General features: G+C 40.2%; 1 protein-coding gene across 1 annotated transcript in view; it reads left to right on the forward strand.

The window, feature by feature from the left end:
- The first annotated feature begins 13,821 nt into the window (after window positions 1-13,821).
- The window catches only part of Mcm6 (minichromosome maintenance complex component 6), a 44,507-nt gene continuing 38,177 nt past the window's right edge, over window positions 13,822-20,151 (forward strand). The window contains exon 1 of the mRNA XM_027936816.2: window positions 13,822-13,991. Coding sequence (XP_027792617.1) covers window positions 13,885-13,991 — 107 coding nt within the window. The 5' untranslated portion in view covers window positions 13,822-13,884. The remainder of the gene's footprint in view (window positions 13,992-20,151) is intronic.

A 20,151-nucleotide genomic window follows, 5' to 3' on the forward strand; every position in this document is an offset into this window, starting at 1 on the left:
TGTGGCATTCTATTATAACCACAGAAAACAAAGATATTTTCTTTTCTTCTTTAAGGTTTTTTCCTAGTTTGGTAGGTTTGGATGGGGTGGGTTTTTTGTTGTTGTTGTTGTTTGTTTGTTTCATTTTTTTCTTTCTTTCTTTAGTTGTTTTTTTTCTAATAGTGAATACTTAATTTAATATACTGACTTATTTTTTTTCAATTTTTGTGCCTACCTCTGTTTCTTCTATCTGCATATTCCATCTGGGTTCTCCTTTCTTAGTACCTCTTTAATATTTCTTTTAAGTTAGGGTCTATTGATTGTTAACTCTAGAATGTGCTGCACTCAATAGTTTGGCTCAATATAAAATTCTTTCTTAGGCCAAGAGTGGTAGTGCATGCCTATAATTTCAGAAACTCAGAAGGCTGAGGCAGGAGGACCCCAAGTTCAAGGCCAGCCTCAACAAGTGATCAAGACCCTCAGCAACTTCATGAGACCCTCTCAAAAAACATTTAAAAAGGGGTTGGGGTTGTGGTTGAGTGGCAGAGTGCTTGCTTAGCATGTGTGAGGCATTGGGTTTGATTCTCAGCACTGCATATAAATGAGTAAAACAAAGGTCCATCAACAACTAAAAATATTTTTTTAAAAATTAAAAATAAATAAAAAAATAAAAAGACTAGGGATGTAGCTCAGATAAACCACCCCTGGATTCAATCCCTAGTACAAAAAAAAAAAAAAAAAAATCTCAATTAGAAGTTGTTTACTCTTAGCACTTTGAAGCATGATACTATGATACTATTGAATTTGAACATTTTTTTTTGTTACCTGTGAATAGTTTGCTGTCAGTCAAATTATCTTTCCTTTGTAGATACTCTATGCTTATTCCTTGGAAGCTTTTAAATTCCTTTTATATCCTTGTTCCACCAGTTTTCTGTGATTTGTTGAACAGTTATTTATCTTGCTCAATTTTCATTTCATTTCCTATGTAGGACCCACATCTGTTTTCAAATATGAAAATTTATCAGCAATTATTTCTTCAAATATTGTTTCTCTACCTCCTCTATCTTTTTCTGAGAAGGGGTCTCAATGAGTTGCCCTGGCTGCCCTTGAACTCTTGGACTCAAGCAGTTCTTCCTCAGCTTTCCAAGTAGTTGAGACTATAAGCTATGCCACTGCACCCAGTTTTTTTCCCTGGCGCTAGTAATTGAATCCAGGGCCTCATGGGTACTAAGCATGCACTCTACTACTAAGCTATACCCCCTGTCCTCAGTGCTAGCTTCTAATTTATTTAACTATTCTTCAAATATGCCTGATCTAAAATTCACCCTATTTGTTGTATTATTTATTTCAATAACTATATTCTTCTTTTCTGAAATTTCTAATTAGTTTTCTTCTTTCTTTTTGTGGTACTGGGGATTGAATCTAGGGGTACTCTACTGCCGCAGTCTGGCTGGGCACACAATCACGAGCCACCACACAGCTTGTAGATTCAAACAGCAACTCTTTATTCCCGAACTCACACCAGCCGTCTACAATCACGTTCTGGGGAAATCCACGTTCTCTGCCCAAATCCACATCCACTGGGCTTCTATCTCCCAAAAATATACTGTCTGAATCCCGTGAGAACTCAAGGGGAACTCAGGCAGCAGGATACGCCCTATTCCCAGCAGGAATAATCTTAAACCTTAAACCTGGAACCTAAACTGGGAACGCCCTAAACCCGATTATCTTAAACCGGGAACACCCTAATCTGCCCTGGTCCTTGAGCAAGGTCACCTACATTCAATGTCACTGCAAAATGTCAGCAACATGTGGTACGCTGGCAAGGAAATTGTCATACCTACTTGGCTAATGGCTCCCAGCACTCTACCACTGAGGTACACCCCTAGCCCTTTTTATTTTTGAGAGAATCTTGCTAAGTTGCTTAGGGTCTATCTAAATCACTGAGACTGGCCTCAAACTTGGAATCCCCCTGTCTCAGCCTCCCAAGTCTCTGTGATTATAGGTGTACACCATCACACCCAACCTAATTAAGGTTTTTCAGTAACTTAACAGCAGGCCTCATGGGAAATTTTCTCTTTGGCCATTGTATGAAGCATGAAGATTTATATTATGAGACCCTAGGAAAGCCCCTTCAAACCTTCATTTCCCAGGTTTGCTTCTGTTATTACTTATAAGAATGACTTTTATGCTTCTGAAGCTTCTAAGGATCTTCTAAATACCCATCTGTCCACTTGATTGTTGGCCACAGGCTAACTGGAACTTTAGACCATCTCTTGTGTTGTATAACTTATGCATTTTGGATTTTTTCTTTTTCTCTTTTACTTATTTCTATGTAGGAGAACTTAACTAACTCAAACTAGAACTTGTTTTGACTTTTAACCAATTTTCCTTTAATTGATATTTTTAAGATAATGTTTTTTTCCATTACTACATATATTTGTACATTACTATATAAATTACTGGGTATATATAATACCTTGTAATTTTTATAGATTACTATATAAATGATCTAGTATATTTTTCAGCAAGCATAAACTTCTGAAATCTCTGGAAGTATTCAGATCATTAGAATAGTCTTACAGGTGGGTCAGCCCATTTGTTGTTGTTTTTTAAGGATGCAATTATATAGACTTTTAGGTGACACTGCCTTTGGCACTAACTTTGGAGAAAGTACAAAATTCTCCTAATTTCTAATTTAGCTTAGTCTGCTGATGTTGAGGACTTCTCTAGATTTTGAGTTATATTTGTTATCTAAAAAAGTCAAATACTCTCAGATTTAAACAAAAAAAAATTTTTTTTATTTTGCCACTTTCTGGCAAATGTCAACACCTGCACCAAAGAATATGCTTACTAGTCAGAGTAGCACTGTTTTGCACAGTGACACTTCCCCTGATCAGTACAATAGAACCCAGATCACAGCTCTGATGTTCTGACTTTGAATGGCCAGCATTTATCATCTCTTGCCTTTGCTCACCCATAAAACAAACATTGTCCTTTTATCACATGAGACCCTAGGAAAGCCCCTTCAAACCTCCATTTCCCAGGTTTGCTTCTGTTATTACTTATAAGAATGACTTTTATGCTTTTGAAGCTTCTAAGGATCTTCTAAATACCCATCTGTCCACTTGATTGTTGGCCACAGGCTATTCAGTTCATAAAAGTAGACGGTCTTACTGTGAAGACCACATGGTTCTGCACCTAATTAGTCTTTAAAATTACTGTTGCTTTGTTGCTTTATCTAGGTTTTAAACAATTTAGTACAGCAATGTGGAAGCAGAAAACTTCAGGTTCAAATCTTGAAATGACAATGGATATGTAATTCTGAGTACAGAATTAACCTTTGTACAACGGAGTTAACTGTGAGTATCTTGCAGGGTTGTGAGGGTTAAATGAGATACGTGAAAGCTCTCACCTAGTTCCTGGCATTAAAAAAATGTATTCACTAAACAGGTATTGTTGTTAATAGTGAGAGCAAGGACCACATCTTAAACTTTTATTTTTTTTCCTTGTGATGGAGTCTCACTATGTTGTTCAGGCTATTCTAAAACTCTGGGCTCAAATAATCTACCTGCCTCTGCTTTCTGAGTAGTTTGGACTACAGGAATGCCCCACCATACCTAGCTTACATCTTAAACTTTTTTAATATTTATTTTTTAGTTATAGGTGGATACAATATATATTTTATTTTTATGTGTGATGTGCCTCACACATGCTAGGCAAGCACTCTATCTCTGAGCCACAACCCCAGCCCATCATCTTAAACTTTTTGTTGTTCCATATTTATAGAATAATAATGTATAATAATAATAATGAATAATAATATGGCATGTACCTGATATTACTTATGAGTTGATTTATTAGTTTAAGAGGTCACAGATGAAGCTATTAATAATAAATCCCAAATAAAATATATCTATAAGAGGAGACTTTTTTGGAGCGTGGGGTACCAGGGATTGAACTCAGAGGCACTCAACCCTGAGCCACATTCCCAGCTGAATATCATATTTTATTTAGAGACAGGGTTTCACTGAGTTGCTTAGTGCCTTGGTTTTGCTAAGGCTGGCTTTAAACTCACAATCCTCCTGCCTCAGCCTCCTGAGCCACTAGTATACAAGCATGTACCACCACGCCCAGCTAAGAACCTTATCTTTATAATCACATTTAACCATGTATTGTATGCCTTTAAACCTGGCAGTATGTATGTATATTTAGTTGGAGGATCAAAATGTGATCCATAAACCTCTTCATAAATAAGTTGTCTGACTAAGAGGAGTAGCCACTAGTTTACAAAGTCTTACCACTTTTTCTCAACACTCTTGAAGTTGTTGTTTGTACCTTGGCTGACATAAAATAAACTGCAAGACTCTTAATGGCTGCCCAGAGAATTGGGCTGATAGCTGCTACTATTTCTTGTAGATCAAGATGTCCAAGATATCTTCATGTCCCTTGAGCAAGGAAATGCTTCATTCATATCAGTAATCTTTAGTAAATTATTTTTCTAAATAACTTTTTTTTTCAGTGCTGAGACTGAACCTTATGCATGCCAGGCAAACATTCTACCACTGTAAAATGGGGGCTACCTACCTAGCCCCCAAATAACTTTTTAAACCTTATCTCTTTTTTAAAAAAATAATGTTGTATTTTTATACCTTTATTTTATTTATTTATGTGTAATGCTGAGGATCAAATCCAGTGCATTATACATGCTAGGCAAGCACTCTACCACTGAGCTACAGCCCTATCCCCTAAACCTTATCTCTTAAAGATGTTCAAATTGCCTAGTAATCAAATTGAAACAAATGAATATCAAACTGACAGTGATCATAAAATATGCTTTTCGTTCACCACAGAATGGGGAATTGGAAACTTTCAGGTACCATTTGTGGAGCATAAACTGGTATAGTCTTTCTGACAGGCAGTTTAGCAGAATCTTTAAAAATGTGAATATGAATCCCCTTTGATCTGGTAATCCCTCACTCTTAGAATTTATCCGAAGAATACAGGTGTACAAAAAAGATGTGTATAAGGATATTTACTTCAGCTTTGTTATACCAGTGGGAAAAAATGCAAACAACCTAAAAATATCCATTAATAGAGGAATAAATAATGCTGCATTCATATTATAGAATGTTAATCAGCCACTGAAAAGCACAGTACAGGCCAGGTGCAGTAGCACACAACTGCAATCCCAGTGACTCAGAAGGCTGAGGCAGGACGATCACAAATTTGAGGCCAGCCTCCACGTTTAGCAAGGCCCTGTCTAAAATTAAAAAGAGCTGGAAATTTGGCTCAGTAGCAGAATAATAGTGGATTCCATCCCAGAAACAAAAAAAAAAAAAAAAAAAAGGAAAAGAAAAGCGTATACTACATACTGGGTACAGCCAGGCATAGTGGTGCATACCTGTAAACCCAGCTATATAAGAGGTTGAGGTAGAAGGATCACAAGTTCAAAGCCATCCTCAGCAACTTAGTGAGGTTCTGTCTCAAAATTAAAGAGGGATGTAGCTCAGTGATACAGAACCCTTCTGTTCAGAACTCCAATACCCAAATTACAAAACAAAAAAAGCATAGGGAAATTTGAAAAGGAACAATTAGAGGAAGAAAAGTTTATTTGGGAGCTCACAGTTTCAGAGGTTTGGTCCATAGATGGCCAACTCCATTCCTCAGGGCTTATGGTGAGGCTGAACATCATGGCAGAAGAGTGTGTTGGAGGAAAGTGGCTCTGGACATGGCACCAGGAAGCAGAGAGAGACTCCCCTCACCATTGGACAACATATATACCCCAAAGTCACTTCCCTATGACCCACCTCCTCTAGCCACACCCTGCCTGCCTATATTTACTACCATGTAATCCCTGTCATCAGATTAACACGCTGATAAGGCTATGACTCTCATAATCCCACTTCTAAACTCTCTTTCATTGTTTTACATGAGCTTTTGGGGATACCTCATATCTAAACCGAAACAAGTGGTATAAACCCATAATCCCAGGATTATCCTCAGCCTATTTAGGAGACTGAGGCAGGAGGTCTGCAAATTTGAGGCCAGCCTGGACAACTTAGTGAGACCATCTCAAAATAAGTTGAAAAAGCTGGGTGTGGACCATGGGACTGGGGTTGTGGCTCAATGTTTGTGGTTTAACATGCTCAAGGCCCTGGTTTTGATCCTCAGCACTATAAAAAAGAAGGAAGAAGAAGATTATACAATAGTGCTTCATGTGGAAGGATGTACATCAACAATGTTAAATAACATTTCTGTGTAGTACAATTTTAATTGGTTCTTATTTTCTTTTTGCTTTTCTGTATTTCTACTTTTCTTCAATGAATGTGTATTACTTGCAACTGTAATATAGAGAAAGTCCCAACAGAAGGACAGACTGAAGGACAAGATGACTTGTAGTAGCACCCCCTTTCTCCACAGAAAAGTCTTAACTGGGCTTCTCTGGAAATCTTCATCGTGGCTGATTTTAGGACTGTTAGCAAAAGAGTCTCTACAAAAGAGTTCAGTGTAGATAAACTTCCAATTTTCATGTTGCCCTATTTTACTTGGCCACTGGCTGGGAAGAAATCAGCACTCCAGGTGCTGGACACCCCCTTACTAGTTTTTCACAAACATGTATCCAGTATAGTAGTTTGTAGAAATGTGTAAACAGGCCTCTGGCCTTGAGCTGGGCTTCACAGAGATGTCTACATTTTTAAGATAAGAGAAGTTACCAACTGGGCTCCATGGTAACAGCTGGCAGGGGGAGGAAAGAAACGGGAGAAGAAGCTCTCCCCTTCTCAGGTGTTGTCCTTGAGGGGTTAACTTGCCCAAAACAGTGAAAGAAAAAAGTTGCTTTATGTGAATTTCTGCAGACTGTGAACTTCTGAGCCCCTCCCCTTACATGCTGGGTATAAAACTCTGAAATTACCTGAACTCGGGGTTCAGGAGATTGATTGATTACAGCAAAAGCTGTGCCCTCTGAACCTGGCTGCAGCCAAATAAAACTGTTTCCTGCTATCTGCAGTGCCTTCCCTCGTTTGTCCCTACAACAGACTAACTGAAGGACAGATGCACATATAAAGAAGTATCACAGAATGAACCCAGAGCAGCACAGAACACTACAACCCTTTGTCCTCTTCCTTAAAACAGGACAACACACACACACACACACACACACACACACACGCACGCGCGGGCAATGCCCTTGAACATTTTAGTCTAATTCACACTGGGTATCAGACTAGCCATCCTTATTGCTCACCACCTACTGTGCAATTAATTGCTTTCTGAGAAGCTGCCATCATGCATACAATTCTCTGAAACATCTGAGAGCAGTAGAGGTTCTTTTTGGCTTTTTATTTTGTGTTTTCTTTTATTTAATTGCTTCAGAATAACTTGTATTCAGATCAGAAAAATGTTTCACTTGGTTCCACCTGAACTACTTGTGAATGCATCTTTTTCTGAGCTGCCTATCAACGCACCAATCGGCTATGTCTAGAGTGAGTCTCTTGGGGCTGAAAAGACGTGATGTTCGAAACCCATGGTACCTGTGAAGCTTGTCACAACTGCACATCATGAACAGTACAAATGTCTTTTGTGTCCTGAAAAATAGGATGAGGTTTTCTTTTTCCATTTCAAACCAAGAAGATAGGTTTTATTTCTCTGTGAAACACTAGGTGATTATTGAGCTCTGCACTATACAAGAAATAATTTACTTGCTAAGGCTCAAAAACAAGTGATAATAAATTATATAAAAATCTTTTTTTTTCTTTTTTTAAGACAGAATATCACTATATAACTCAGGCTGGCCTCAAACTTTGAACCTCCTGCCTCTTCTCCCAAGTAGCTGGGATTACAGGTGCACACAATTACTCCTGGTTTATATCAAAGTCTTTAGTATATCCAGCTCCCTAGAAAATAAGCTTCATGAGATGCAAGGATTTTTTTTTTTGGGGGGGGGGGCGGTACAGGGCATTGAACTCAGGGGCACTTGCCCATTGAGCCACATCCCCAGCCCTATTTTCTATTTTATTTAGCGACAGGGACACAGTGAGTTGCTTAGGACCTCGATAAATTGCTGAGGCTGGCTTTGAACTTGGGATCCTCCTACCTCAGCCTCCCAAACTGCTGGGATTACAGGCGTGTGCCACTGCACCTGGCTGAGATGTAGGGACTTTTATGTTTTATTCATTGTAGTGTCACTAGTGCCTGCCACAGTACCTGATAAGAGCAGGTGCTCAGTAAATATTTGTTGTTGTTTGAATAAATGAAACAATGGAGTAATTTGGGGGGTATCTGAGATCTTCTAATGCTTAAATAATCCTTCCCCACTAAGAGAGTGAAGGCTATAATTCTGAAGTCAGAACTTAATCCATTTGTCTTATAGTTCTTTATTTCACTTAAATTGAAAATGCCAGCCAGGCACAGTGGCATGCACCTATGATCTCACCTGCCTGGAAGGCTGAGCTAGGAGGATTACAAGTTGGAAACCATCTTGAGTAATTTAGCCAAACCCTGTCTCAAAATAAAAAATAAATAGGGCTTGGGATGCCAGGCACTGTGGTGCACACCTGTGATCCCAGTGACTAGGGAGGCTGAGGCAGGAGGATCACAAGTTTGAGATCAGCCTTGGCAACTTAGAGAGGCCCCAAGCAACTTAGCGAGACCCTGTCTCAAAAAAATAAAAGGGGTTGTGGTGCAGCTCAATCACTATGCTCCCCTGGGTTCAATCCCCAGTACCAAAAAAAAAAAAAAAAAAGTGAGGGGTTGGCGGGTGGAGAGGTAGCTCAGTGGTAGAGAGCCCCTGGGTCCAATCCTCAGTAAAGAAAAGAAACGAAAAGATCTGTAATGCCAGCAACTTGGGAGGCCGAGGCAGGGTTATCATAAATTCAAGTCCAGCTTCAGCAATTTGTGAGGCCCTAAGCAATTTGGTGAGAACCTGTCTCAAAAAGGGCTGAGGATGTGGCTCAGTGGTAAAGTACCATTAGGTTCAATCTCCCAGCACCAAAGGAAGGAAAGAAAGAATGAAGGCAGGAAAAAACAAATGGAAACTTATTTGTACTAACTTAGTGATGTAATGTTTTCAGCATTTAGGGAAAGGTAAGAACCACAGGCTGAGAGATCAGAAAGCCTCATGGAGGACAGAGATTAAGGACAGGTCTAATAATAGTAGATAAATAATCCCATGTTAGTAAGGGAGTGTCAGCTGGGTCAACATTACATGAGTCCCCATAGCAAATCTTTAGGGTACATTGACATTTGCTCTTTGGCCCTCCTTAAAAACTCTGAAGTCAGGGCTGGGCATATAGCTTAGTGCTAGAGCACTTGCCTAGCATGTGCAAAGCCCTGGGTTTGATCCCCAGCACTGCAACAAAAAACAAAACAATTTTTAAGATGACTCTGAAGTTAAGATGTGATTGGTTTTGGCCATGGTTTTTCCCAAAGCACATAACATCTTCAGTTTCTCCTCCCAGGTAGCAGTTAAAACACCATTCAGAATGTCCATCTTCCACCACTCTCTAATTGCCAGTGCTAAAAGAGCCAAGTCGCAGAATACATCCACTTCAGCAGATGGTAGTGTGCAGTTTGACCATGCAGAGAGCTTTACTGGTGCAGAGTACATGGTCCAGGGGACTACAACAGTCTCTTTGGTTGAGCACTCACTTGTAAGAGCACCAAAGCTCTCTACTTCCTCAACCTCGTTTACTCTCCTACGATTTGACTTGTGCTCCCTCCACACCACTGAAACTCTTTCCACCATGTTCAGTGTTTATGCTCCTTAACTGTTCTGGAGCATTCCCCATTGTTGATGGGTTCTAGAATCTCCTCTTTTGACTTTCCAATTCTCCTATTTATCTGGCTGTTCTTTTGTAGTCTTGCCCCATGTCATTGTCCTCCTCAGCCTCTCCTTAAGTGTTATTATTTGCCAAGGTTTTATGATTGGGCCTGTTTTCTTCATCAAATGCTTCTCTTTGGATGATTTCATTTACTCCTAAAGCTTCCCCACCACCTCTTCTGAGGATTCTTCAATCTGTATCTGCTGCCCAAATCTCTTCCAAAGTTGAGGGAAGGAGGGGGAAAGCCCAGTGGATTTCAACACACCTTTGTTATATACTTATTTATTTTAAATCTCCAGCTCTGCAAAATTAATGAAAATAGAGTTCATTCTTTTTTTCTTTTCTTTTCTTCCTTCCCTCCTTCCCTCCCTCCCTTCCTTTCTTTCTGTTTTGGGGATTGAACTCAGGGGCACTCAACCATTGAGCCACATCCCAGCCCTTTTTTGTATTTTATTTAGAGACAGGGTCTCACTGAGTTGCTTAGTGAGGCTGGCTTTGAACTTGTCATCCTCCTATCTTAGCCTCCCAAGCTGCTGGAATTACAGGTATACACCATTGTGCCCGATAGAGTGCTTTCATTTTATAATGTACTATAAATATGTTTTAGTCAAAACCTTGGAGCTGAAGATTAGGCCATTAGATGTAGGGGGAAAGTCTACTCCTTAACCTCCTTATCATTGTAGTGTTTTCATTGTAAATCAATTAGCCAAATCATACATACAGTATTTTGTTAGAAAAAGTCTGGCTTTTTAATTCAAAAAAAATTAATATGTATTTCAAGAAATACATATTAAAATCATTGAGAAACAAAGTATAGAACATATGCTATAAAACTGACAATTAAAAGAGTCACACTTAAATTAATATAGGTATAATTAACATCCATTTTATAATAGTTAAAAAACAAGAATAAATTTATACATCTAGGGCTGGGGTTGTGGCTCAGGAGTAGAGCACTCGCCTAGCACATGTGAGACCCAGGGTTTGATCCTCAGCATCACATAAAAATAAATAAAATAAAATAAAGGTATTGTGTCCAACTACAACTAAAAATAATAAATATTAAAACATTATACATTTAGCAGTTTCTTACATGTAGTAGTTTATAAGGTGTATTTAACAAGATAATGAGGCTGGAGACATCTGCCTATTGAAATGGGGACCTTGGAGAATGGGATCCCACCACCCCAGATTAAAACTCTAGGCAAAAGTTACTTTCTTGTTTGTTTTTGTCTGCTTGACTGGAAGGTCTCACTCACACTTGGGTACCCATATATTCTGTTACTGCCCTAGGAAGGCAAAGCCACAATGGTAATGATATTTCCTTGACTACCTTAATATTAGTCAACCCCAGAGAGTTGTTTTGAACCCAAGCAATTATTTTGTTTTAAGGAACAAGTATAGGACAAACTCAGGTTAACAAAGACATTAAACCAACCTATTATGGAAATAAATTGAAATTGTACACTTTCAATTGAGTCAGAAAAAAGAGCCATCAAGAGAGACTTTCCAATGAAAGGTTAGTTCCTCATCAAAATAGTATAAAAACCCCTAGACAGAGAACCACCAACTATACCCTTTGGACGTTACCTTCCCCATGCTGTGGGAGCTTTTCTTGCTTGCTTCGAATAAATCTGCTACTGAATTCTCATCCTCCATTGTCTGCATACTTTATTCTGGTGTGTGAAATAAGAATCCTCCAACACTCACATGATCCTGTTAAAATCAGTTATTATGAATGGAAGACTATTATGAAAGTTATAACCAAATTTCTCCAGAAAAACAGAACTAACAGGATGAATAGATGGAGAAAGGGTGAGAAATTTATTATGAGGAACTGGTTCATGCAATTATGGAGGCTGAGAAATCCCACAATCTGCCATCTACAAACTGGAGACCCAGGAAAGCTATTGGTGTCATTTCTTAGTCCAAAGGGCTGAGAATATGAGGGGGAACCTATCATGCCCATGTGAGGGCAGGAGAAGATGAGATGTTCTAGCACAAAAAGGAGGGCAGAAGAAAGAGAATGAATTTCACCTTCCTCTGTCTTTTGTTCTAGTCAGGCCCTCTGCAGAGTGGATGATGCTAACCACATTGGAGAGGGCAATCTACTTTATTGAGCCCACTGATTCAAATGCTAAACTCCTCCGGAAATACTCTCATAGAAACAACCAGAAATAATGTTTAATCTGGGTGCCCAGGACCCACTCAAGTTGACACATAAAATTAACCATCATAGTGTGTGTGTGTGTGTGTGTGTGTGTGTGTAATCCTGGTGTCCAGCTTCTAAGATAAAGAATTGTATAGAAATAAGTTTTTTAAAAAATGCCATCACTTGTACTATCCTCACCACTTATTGTTTAGTCATCTTGATCGAATTTTCTTAGATAAGTAACTGAGGAGAAAAACCTATACTGCTTAAAAACTGGTCAGCATCTAGCATATTTTATTTTTTGGTATCTAAATAAATTAATAAAATAAAGGTCCATCAACAACTAAAAATACATATGAAAATAACTTTAAAAAAGAGTTAGTCCCATTATTCCTTTTCTTTTGACATATTTCCCCTTAGCTTCTTTGCTTCTGTTTATTTTCTACAAATTATTTACCTCCCTTTGCTTTCTCATATACTTTGAAGGTAGTTTAAAGAGGACCCTAAAGTAATTTAAAGAACCCTAAAGTAATTTAAAGTCTCTGGGATTACAGGTCTGGACACCCTGCTCAGCTATATCTTAATATTGCGCTATGTTGAAAAGAACTACTTGAATTTGAACTTCTGTCCATTTTGTTCAGTTTATTTGTTTGGTTTTTGTACTAGGGATTGAACCCAGGGTAGGTCTACCACTGCAGTTTGTCCCCAGCCCTTTTTATTTTTCTTTCTTTTCTTTCTTTATTTACAGACAGGGTTTAAGTTGCCCAGGCTGTGCTCAAATTGTCAGCCTACTGCCTTGGCTTTATCCATCTCAACCTCAACCTCCCCAATAGCTGGGATTAGAGGTATGTCACTGCACCTTGGGGCATTATCATTATTATTTTAGGTACTGGGGATTGAACCCATGATACTCTACGACTGAGCTACATCTCCAGCCCTTTTTATTGTATTTTGAGACAGGGTTGCTGAAATTGGCCTCGAATATGCCATCCACTTGCCTCAGCCTCCAGAGAAATGGGGATTACAGATGTGCAGGTTTTTATTATGCTGGAAGCTTCAAAAAGTATAAGTGGTCCGGGTTTCTGAGTCTTGGAGGCTCAGAGAAAAGTACTGGTGAAACACATTTTGAAATCATCAGCAGCCAGACATTATTAAAGTCAAGAGGCTTAAGGTGGTCCCCTAAGACACCTACAAAGAAGGTTAACTAGAAATAGACAAAGTGCTGCAAGAAAACTAAATGAAGTCAGAAAAAGATGGGAAGGAAAACAGAAGGCAAGAATGCATTTTAAGAAGGGGATTAATCAACAGCGTTAACTATTTTGCTGACTTTCTTCTGTAGCACCAACCAGGAACTCTACCAACTCCTTTGTTTTAAGGAACAAGTATAGGACAAACTCAGGTTAACAAAGACATTAAACCACACCTCTTTGACTCTTATGGAGGGGGGATTCTAACTCTTAGTTTACAGTTTATTTCCTCCAAATGGACCGCTCAAGGAGGTTTGAATCTTAATCACTCTTCTATTTCATACAGCCTTATTCCTACAGTTCACCTAATATCAGTTAAATGACTTTAAGAACATTTTAAAAACCACTCGGACAAAACTAAAGACTTTTTACGGTCTCGAGAAGCCGAAATACCCCCGGGGCACGATCACACTGCGCAAGCGCAAAGGCAGACCTCTAGCTTTCCGCGTCTTTGCATTTGGCGCGAAATTCGCGCTCAGTGGGCGGGGCTCTGGGCAAAAACGCCATTCATTGGGCAGGTTTGGCGCGAAATCCCCGAGCTCCTACGCGACGATTGGCTCCAGCCGTTCCGACGAGCGAGGGGGCGGGACGGAAGCGGCGGCGGCGCGCGCAAAGCGGCGTCTAGGGAGAAGCGACTCGTGGCGGTATTGGCTTGGCGGTAGCGGTCCCGCGGTAGTAAGCAGCAATGGACCTCGCAGCAGCAGCAGAGCCAGTAGCCGGTAGTCAGCACTTAGAAGTCCGCGACGAGGTGGCCGAGAAGTGCCAGAAACTGTTCCTGGACTTCTTGGAGGAGTAAGTCTCTCGGCGTGCACCCCGGGCCTCCCCAGCCGCCCGCCTCCGGCCCGCGGTCTCCGGGCCGGGCGGGGCCGTGAGGCAGGCGGGTGTTCCGGAACCTAGGGGGTCTCTAGCCGGGGAAGAGCGGCCCCCGCCCCATCTTAGACTCCAGGCCAGGCCTCCAGGAGGAGCCTGGGACCTGTGGTCTGGTTTCATGGGTAAAAGCCTCCTCGATCCCTTGCTCAAACCCCTGTTGCACCCAATGCCTTGTGTTCGGCATTGTGCTTTTATCATTTCATGCTCACAACCTGGGAGGTCTGTGTTTACATGGCCTGGTAACCTTAGGGAAATTCAGGCGCGGTGAGGATGAGCACCTGCCCGCTTGGGCCGCTGGGCTCAGTGGGGTCGATGAGAGGCCGAACTGGCCTTAAGTTCTGGAAGACCCCATCAGACCTCACCGCCAGAAACCTGGCGCTGCAGGCGCCGTGGGCTCGCATCACCATTGGAGTCTGTGTTGGATGAAAGTAATGGCGTGGACATTGAGGTTGGGTAGGTGCTCAGATAGGTTCTGCCCTGCTTAAAAGTAGCTGAAATACCCCTTGTTTGGGGTTGCAGGCTCCAACCGCACTCGCCTTTTAAAGTTGCCTTGTAGGTTCCTGGCTTCTCATAACTCCCCTCCCTAGCTTACACCGCCCATCTTAACTTTTCTTAGTGCAGGTACACCAGTGCTCTCCCTAATGTATGAACTCTGCTGCCTCGAGAGTGAAGTGGTAAACTCTTTGAAATGTCTTATGAATTTCTCTTCATTTTTTAAAAAATTGTAAAATATATATTACATAATTTATTTGTTTAACCAGTTTTTAGCTTGCAGTAAAAAAGTGCCAGTAAGTGTGTTCATTGTACAACTACCACATCCATGACCTAAATGCTCTTCAGCTTCCCAAGCTCTGTACCCACTAAAAGGTAACACCCACTCCCTCCTTGTCCTAAGCCCTGGCAACCACACTGTGAATTTGATTACTCTAAGTGCCTCATATAAGTATGTTGTGTGTGGTTTTTTTTTTTGTGTGGTGCTGGGGATTGAACCCAGGGCCTTGTGCATGTGAGCAAGCACTCTACCAACTGAGCTATATCCCCAGCCCTAAATACGTTTGTATATCTGGCTTATTTCACTCAGCATAATGTGTTATAGTTTATATCCTAATTTCTATCCCCCTCGCCCAAATGAAGTCTTACTATGTTGCCAGGCTAGTCTTGAACTCCTGGACTCTGGGGATCCTCCTGCCTCTGCCTCCTGAGTGCTGGAATTGCAGGCATGTGCCACCATACCCAATTTTTTGTTTTGTTTAGTACCAGGGATTGAATCCAGTGGTGCTTAACCAGTAAGCTGTTCTCAGCTCTTTTTAATATTTTATTTAGAGAAAGCATTTTACTCGGTTACTTTAGGACCTCGCTAAATTTCTGAGACTGGCTTTGAACTTGCAGTGTTCTTGGCTTCATACCCAGTTAAAATTTAATTTTTTTCTTGAGATTGGTGTTGTATGTATATATCACATTTTGCTTATGTATTCATCTGTGAGTGGACACTTGGGTTGCTTCCACTTTTGCCTACTTGAATAATGCTATATTAAGAAGTTTTGCGGGGCTGGGGATGTGGCTCAAGCGGTAGCGCACTCGCCTGGCATGCGTGCGGCCCGGGTTCGATCCTCAGCACCACATACAAACAAAGATGTTGTGTCCGCCGAAAAACTAAAAAATAAATATTAAAATTCTCTCTCTCTCTCTTTAAAACAAAAAACAAAAAGAAGTTTTGCTATGCTTAAAACCATCATTTAAGGGGCTGGGATTGTGGCTCAGAGGTAGAGCACTCGCCTAGCATGGGCGGGACCCGGGTTTGATCCTCAGCACCACATAAAAATAAAGGCATTGTGTTGTATCCATCTACATCTAAAAAAATAAATATTAAAAAAAAAGTCATTTAATTTCTGTTTCCAAAATTACATGCCGTAATCCCAGCGGCTCAGGAGGCTGAGGCAGGAGGATCTCGAGTTCAAAGCCAGCCTCACCAACTTAGTGAGGCCCTCAGCAACTTAGCAAGACCTTGTCTCTGAATCAAAATACAAAATAGGGCTGGGCATGTGGCTCAGTGGTCCAGTGCCCCTGAGTTCAATCCCTGGTACCACCACCTTCCCCGCACCCCCACCCCCCCAAATGATTTAATTTCTGTTTCTAGCCAAGTGCAGTGGCTTACACCTGTAATCCCAGCTGCTAGGGAAGCTAAGGCAGAGGACTGTGGGTTCAAAGCCAACCAACCTCAGCAACTTATCAAGAACCAAAGCAGCTTAGCAAGACTCAGTCTCTAAATACAATATAAAAAAGGGTGGTTAAGCACCCCTGAGTCATCCTCAGTAACCCCCAACCCCCAATTTTTTTTCTATTTCCCTGCTACCGGCAATATTCTTCTCAGTCTGACAACTCTTCATCTTTCAAAGCCCGAGTAGACTGTAATCTCATCTACTCCAGAAGCTGATGCAAGAGGATCACAAGTTCCAGGCCAGTTTCTGCAACTTAGTGAGACCCTGTCTCAAAAAAGGACTGGAGATGCAGCTCAATGATAAAGCACTCCTGGTTTCAGTCCTCAGTATGGGGGGCCATGGGAGCCCAGCTAAAGGCTCATCTTTGTGAAATTCTGTAAACCTTTCAGGGATCAAGCACCAATCTGTTCCCTTATGCTTCCAGGGTTCCTACCATTTTCCATATATCTTTACCTGTCAGCCACATAATCTGGAATATGTCCCATTCACAATCAAACTTAGCTACCATATCACCTTACAAAGGTCTTCAGTAAATGTTTCATTTCAACACATAATGTATGTGCCTTCACTTTATCTTGTAGCTAGATGCCACGGATAATGATAAACAAGACAGACCCTATACTTTGTTTAAAAAGTCAACTTGCTCTCACAAAACCAATTTTGGTTTGTCATTGCTTATGGAATAGTCCAAATTCTTCCCTCATTTCTAGTTTCATTATTTATCATCTACACTTCTTCCCATACCTTCTCTGACTTTCCCACATACTTGCAAACATCTATAACCAGTCTTCTACCACCTTTTTCTCTTTAGTTTTTTTATGTCTTTCAAGGCTGAATTCCAATTCTGTTTTTTTAAGCTCTCTTCAATAATAGTAAATTTATTGTGTGTATGTGTGGTGTTGGGGATTGAACCTAGGGCTTCACACATGCTAGACAAGGGCTTTATCACTTAGCTACATCCCAGCCCTCTTAAATTTTATTTTAAGGCAGGGTCTCACAGAGTTGCCTGGGCTGGTCTTAAACTTGCAATCCTCTTGCCTCAGCCTCTGGAGTACTTGAGATTACAGATGCCTGCCATACCACAGCCAGCTAGATACTGTTTCATGTATAGAAGAATCAGAACATGCTGTATTTAGAGAAGGAGTTGATTTTTTTCCTCTAAAGTTAGCCTGTATATTTTGCGGGTGATGGTTTTTCCTATTTTGTTTGTACTGGGGTTTTATCCCAGGGAAGATCTACCATGAATTGACACCCCTAAACCTTTTTATTTTCGTTTTAAGAATCTTGCTAAGTTGCTGAGGCTGGCCCCAAATTTTTATCCTTCTGCCTCTGCCTCCCAGTTTGCTGGGATTACAGGCATGCACTGCACCCAGCTGCATATTATGTTAAAGAGAATAGAAAATAACTTTGATATTCTGTTGGGCTTTGGTGAGTTTATGTTTTTGCAGTATTGGGAGTTGAACCCACGGCTTCCCACATGGTAGATAGTACTCTACCTCTGAGCTACATCTGCCCCTGCTTTATTTTGTTTGTATGTGTATTTCCATTTTCCTGAGATCTTAGGCAGTACCATAGTTTTTTTTTTCCCCCATAGTAAACAGTTTTTTATTGACTCAGCAGAATCTTTATCACAGTTTTTTTTTCTTTTTTTTTTTATTGGCACATTATAGTTGGGTGGGATTTGTTGTTACATATTTGTACATACACACAATAGAACAATATAATTTGACCAATATCATTCCCCTGTATTTCCCTTTTCCCTCCCCCAGTCCTTTTCCTCTACTCTACTGATCTCTCTCCAGTTTTCTTGAGAATCTTCCTGTCGCCCCCTACCCACTGGTCTTTCTTTTCCTTTTTCCTCTCTAATTTCTATATATGAAAGAAAACATGACCATTGACTTTGAGTTTGGTTTATTTTGCTTACTATAATGTTCCATCCATTTTCCTGCAAATGACATAATTTCATTTTTCTTTATTGCTGAATAAAACTCCATTTTGCCTGGCTATTGTTTGTATTCTTGATGATTGCCATTTTGACTGGAGATGGAATCTTAGTGCAGTGTTTTTGGTTTTGGGGGCAGGGAAGGGGTAGTTGGGATTGACCCCAGTTACCTTTAACCACTGAGCCACATACCTGGCCCTTTTTTGTATTTTATTTAGAGGCAGGGTCTTGATGAGTTGCTTAGAGCCTGGCTAAGGTGCTGAGGCTACCTTTGAACTCATGATCCTCCTGCCTCAGCCTCCTGAGCCATTGAGATTATAGGTGTGTGCCTCGCTTTCAGTGTAGTTTTGATTTGCATTTCCCTAATTGCTAATGATGTTGAAAATTTTTTCGTGTATTCATTTGCCATTTGTATGTCTTTTGAGAAGTGTGCTTGATTAATTTGCCCGTTTATTAACTGGGCTACATTTTTGGTGTTTTTCAAGTTCTTGATATATTCTGGATATTAATTCTTTCAGGTGAGGTGAATAGCTAACAAAGATCTTTCTCCCTTTCTGTAGGTTCTGTTTCGCATCTTAATTGTTTCCTTTGTTGTTCAGGAAGCTTTTTAATTTGATACTATCGTAGTATTTGTTTATTCTAGGCATTATTTCCTGAGCTTTAGGAGTTCTGTTGACAAAGTTGTTGCCTATGCCCACATGTTGGAGTGTTTACCCTATGGTTCCACCCCCTCCAAGAGTTGCATAGTTTCTGATCTAGTTCCTAGGTCTTTGATCCATTTTGAGTTGAATTTTCTGCAGAGAGAGAGATAAGGGTCTAGTCTCATTCTTCTACATATGGATAACCAGTTTTCCCAGCACCATTTGTTAAAAATTCTGTCTTGGAGCTGGGGCTGGGGCTCAGTGGTGGCGCACTTGCCTGGCATGTGTGGGGCACTGGGTTCAATTCTCAGCACCACATATATTAAAAAAAAAAAAATCTATCAACAACTAATATATATATATATATATATATATATATTTTTAAATTCTGTCTTATCTCCAGGGTATGTTTTTAGCACTTTTGTCAATGACCAGATAACTCTAGATGTATGGTTTGTCTCTGTCTTCTGTATCTTTGGTCTGTATGTTTTCATACTAGTACTGTGCAGTTTTTGTTACTATTGCTCTGTAGTACAACTAAAAGTCAGATATCTTAATACCTCCAGCATTGCTTTGGCTATTCTGGGTTTTTTATTTTCCAAACAAATTTTAAGGGTTTTCCCCATCCCCACCCCTTTTTCAGTTCTGTGAAGAATTTTGTCAGTATTTTAAGGGGAATTTCATTGATTCTGTACATTGTTTTTAGTAGTATGGCCATTTTAACAATATTAATTCTGCCTCTCCGTGAACATAGAAATCTTTCCATCTTCTTGTGTAGTCTTCAATCAATTTTTTTCTTCAATGTTCTGTAGTTTTCATTGTAGAGGTTTGTCACCTTCTTGGTTAGAATTATTTCTAGTTTTTTGGTTGTTTCACTTTTTTGAGTGGGGTGGGGGGGTAGCCAGGAGGTACTGGAGATTCAACTCAGGGGCACTTGACCACTGAGCCACATCCCTAGCCCTATTTTGAATTTAGAGACAGGGTCTCACTGAGTTGCTTAGCACCTCTCTTTTGCTAAGGTTGGCTTTCAACTCAAGATCCTCCTGTCTCAGCATCTGGAACCACTGGGATTACATTAGAGAACTACTAGGATTATCTGCGTGAGCCTTCATGCCTGGCTGTGAGCCTTCATGCCTGGCTATTTTTTTTAAAGCTATTGTGAATGGAATAGTTTTCCTGACTTCTTTCTCAGCAGATTAATTATTGGTATATAGGAAAGCTATTTTTTTTTTTTAATGTTTTTTTCTTTTAGTTGTAGATGGACACAATACCTTTATTTT

The sequence above is a fragment of the Marmota flaviventris genome, chromosome 11 (genome assembly GCF_047511675.1).
Source record: "Marmota flaviventris isolate mMarFla1 chromosome 11, mMarFla1.hap1, whole genome shotgun sequence".
In the NCBI taxonomy this organism is placed as follows: domain Eukaryota; kingdom Metazoa; phylum Chordata; class Mammalia; order Rodentia; family Sciuridae; genus Marmota; species Marmota flaviventris.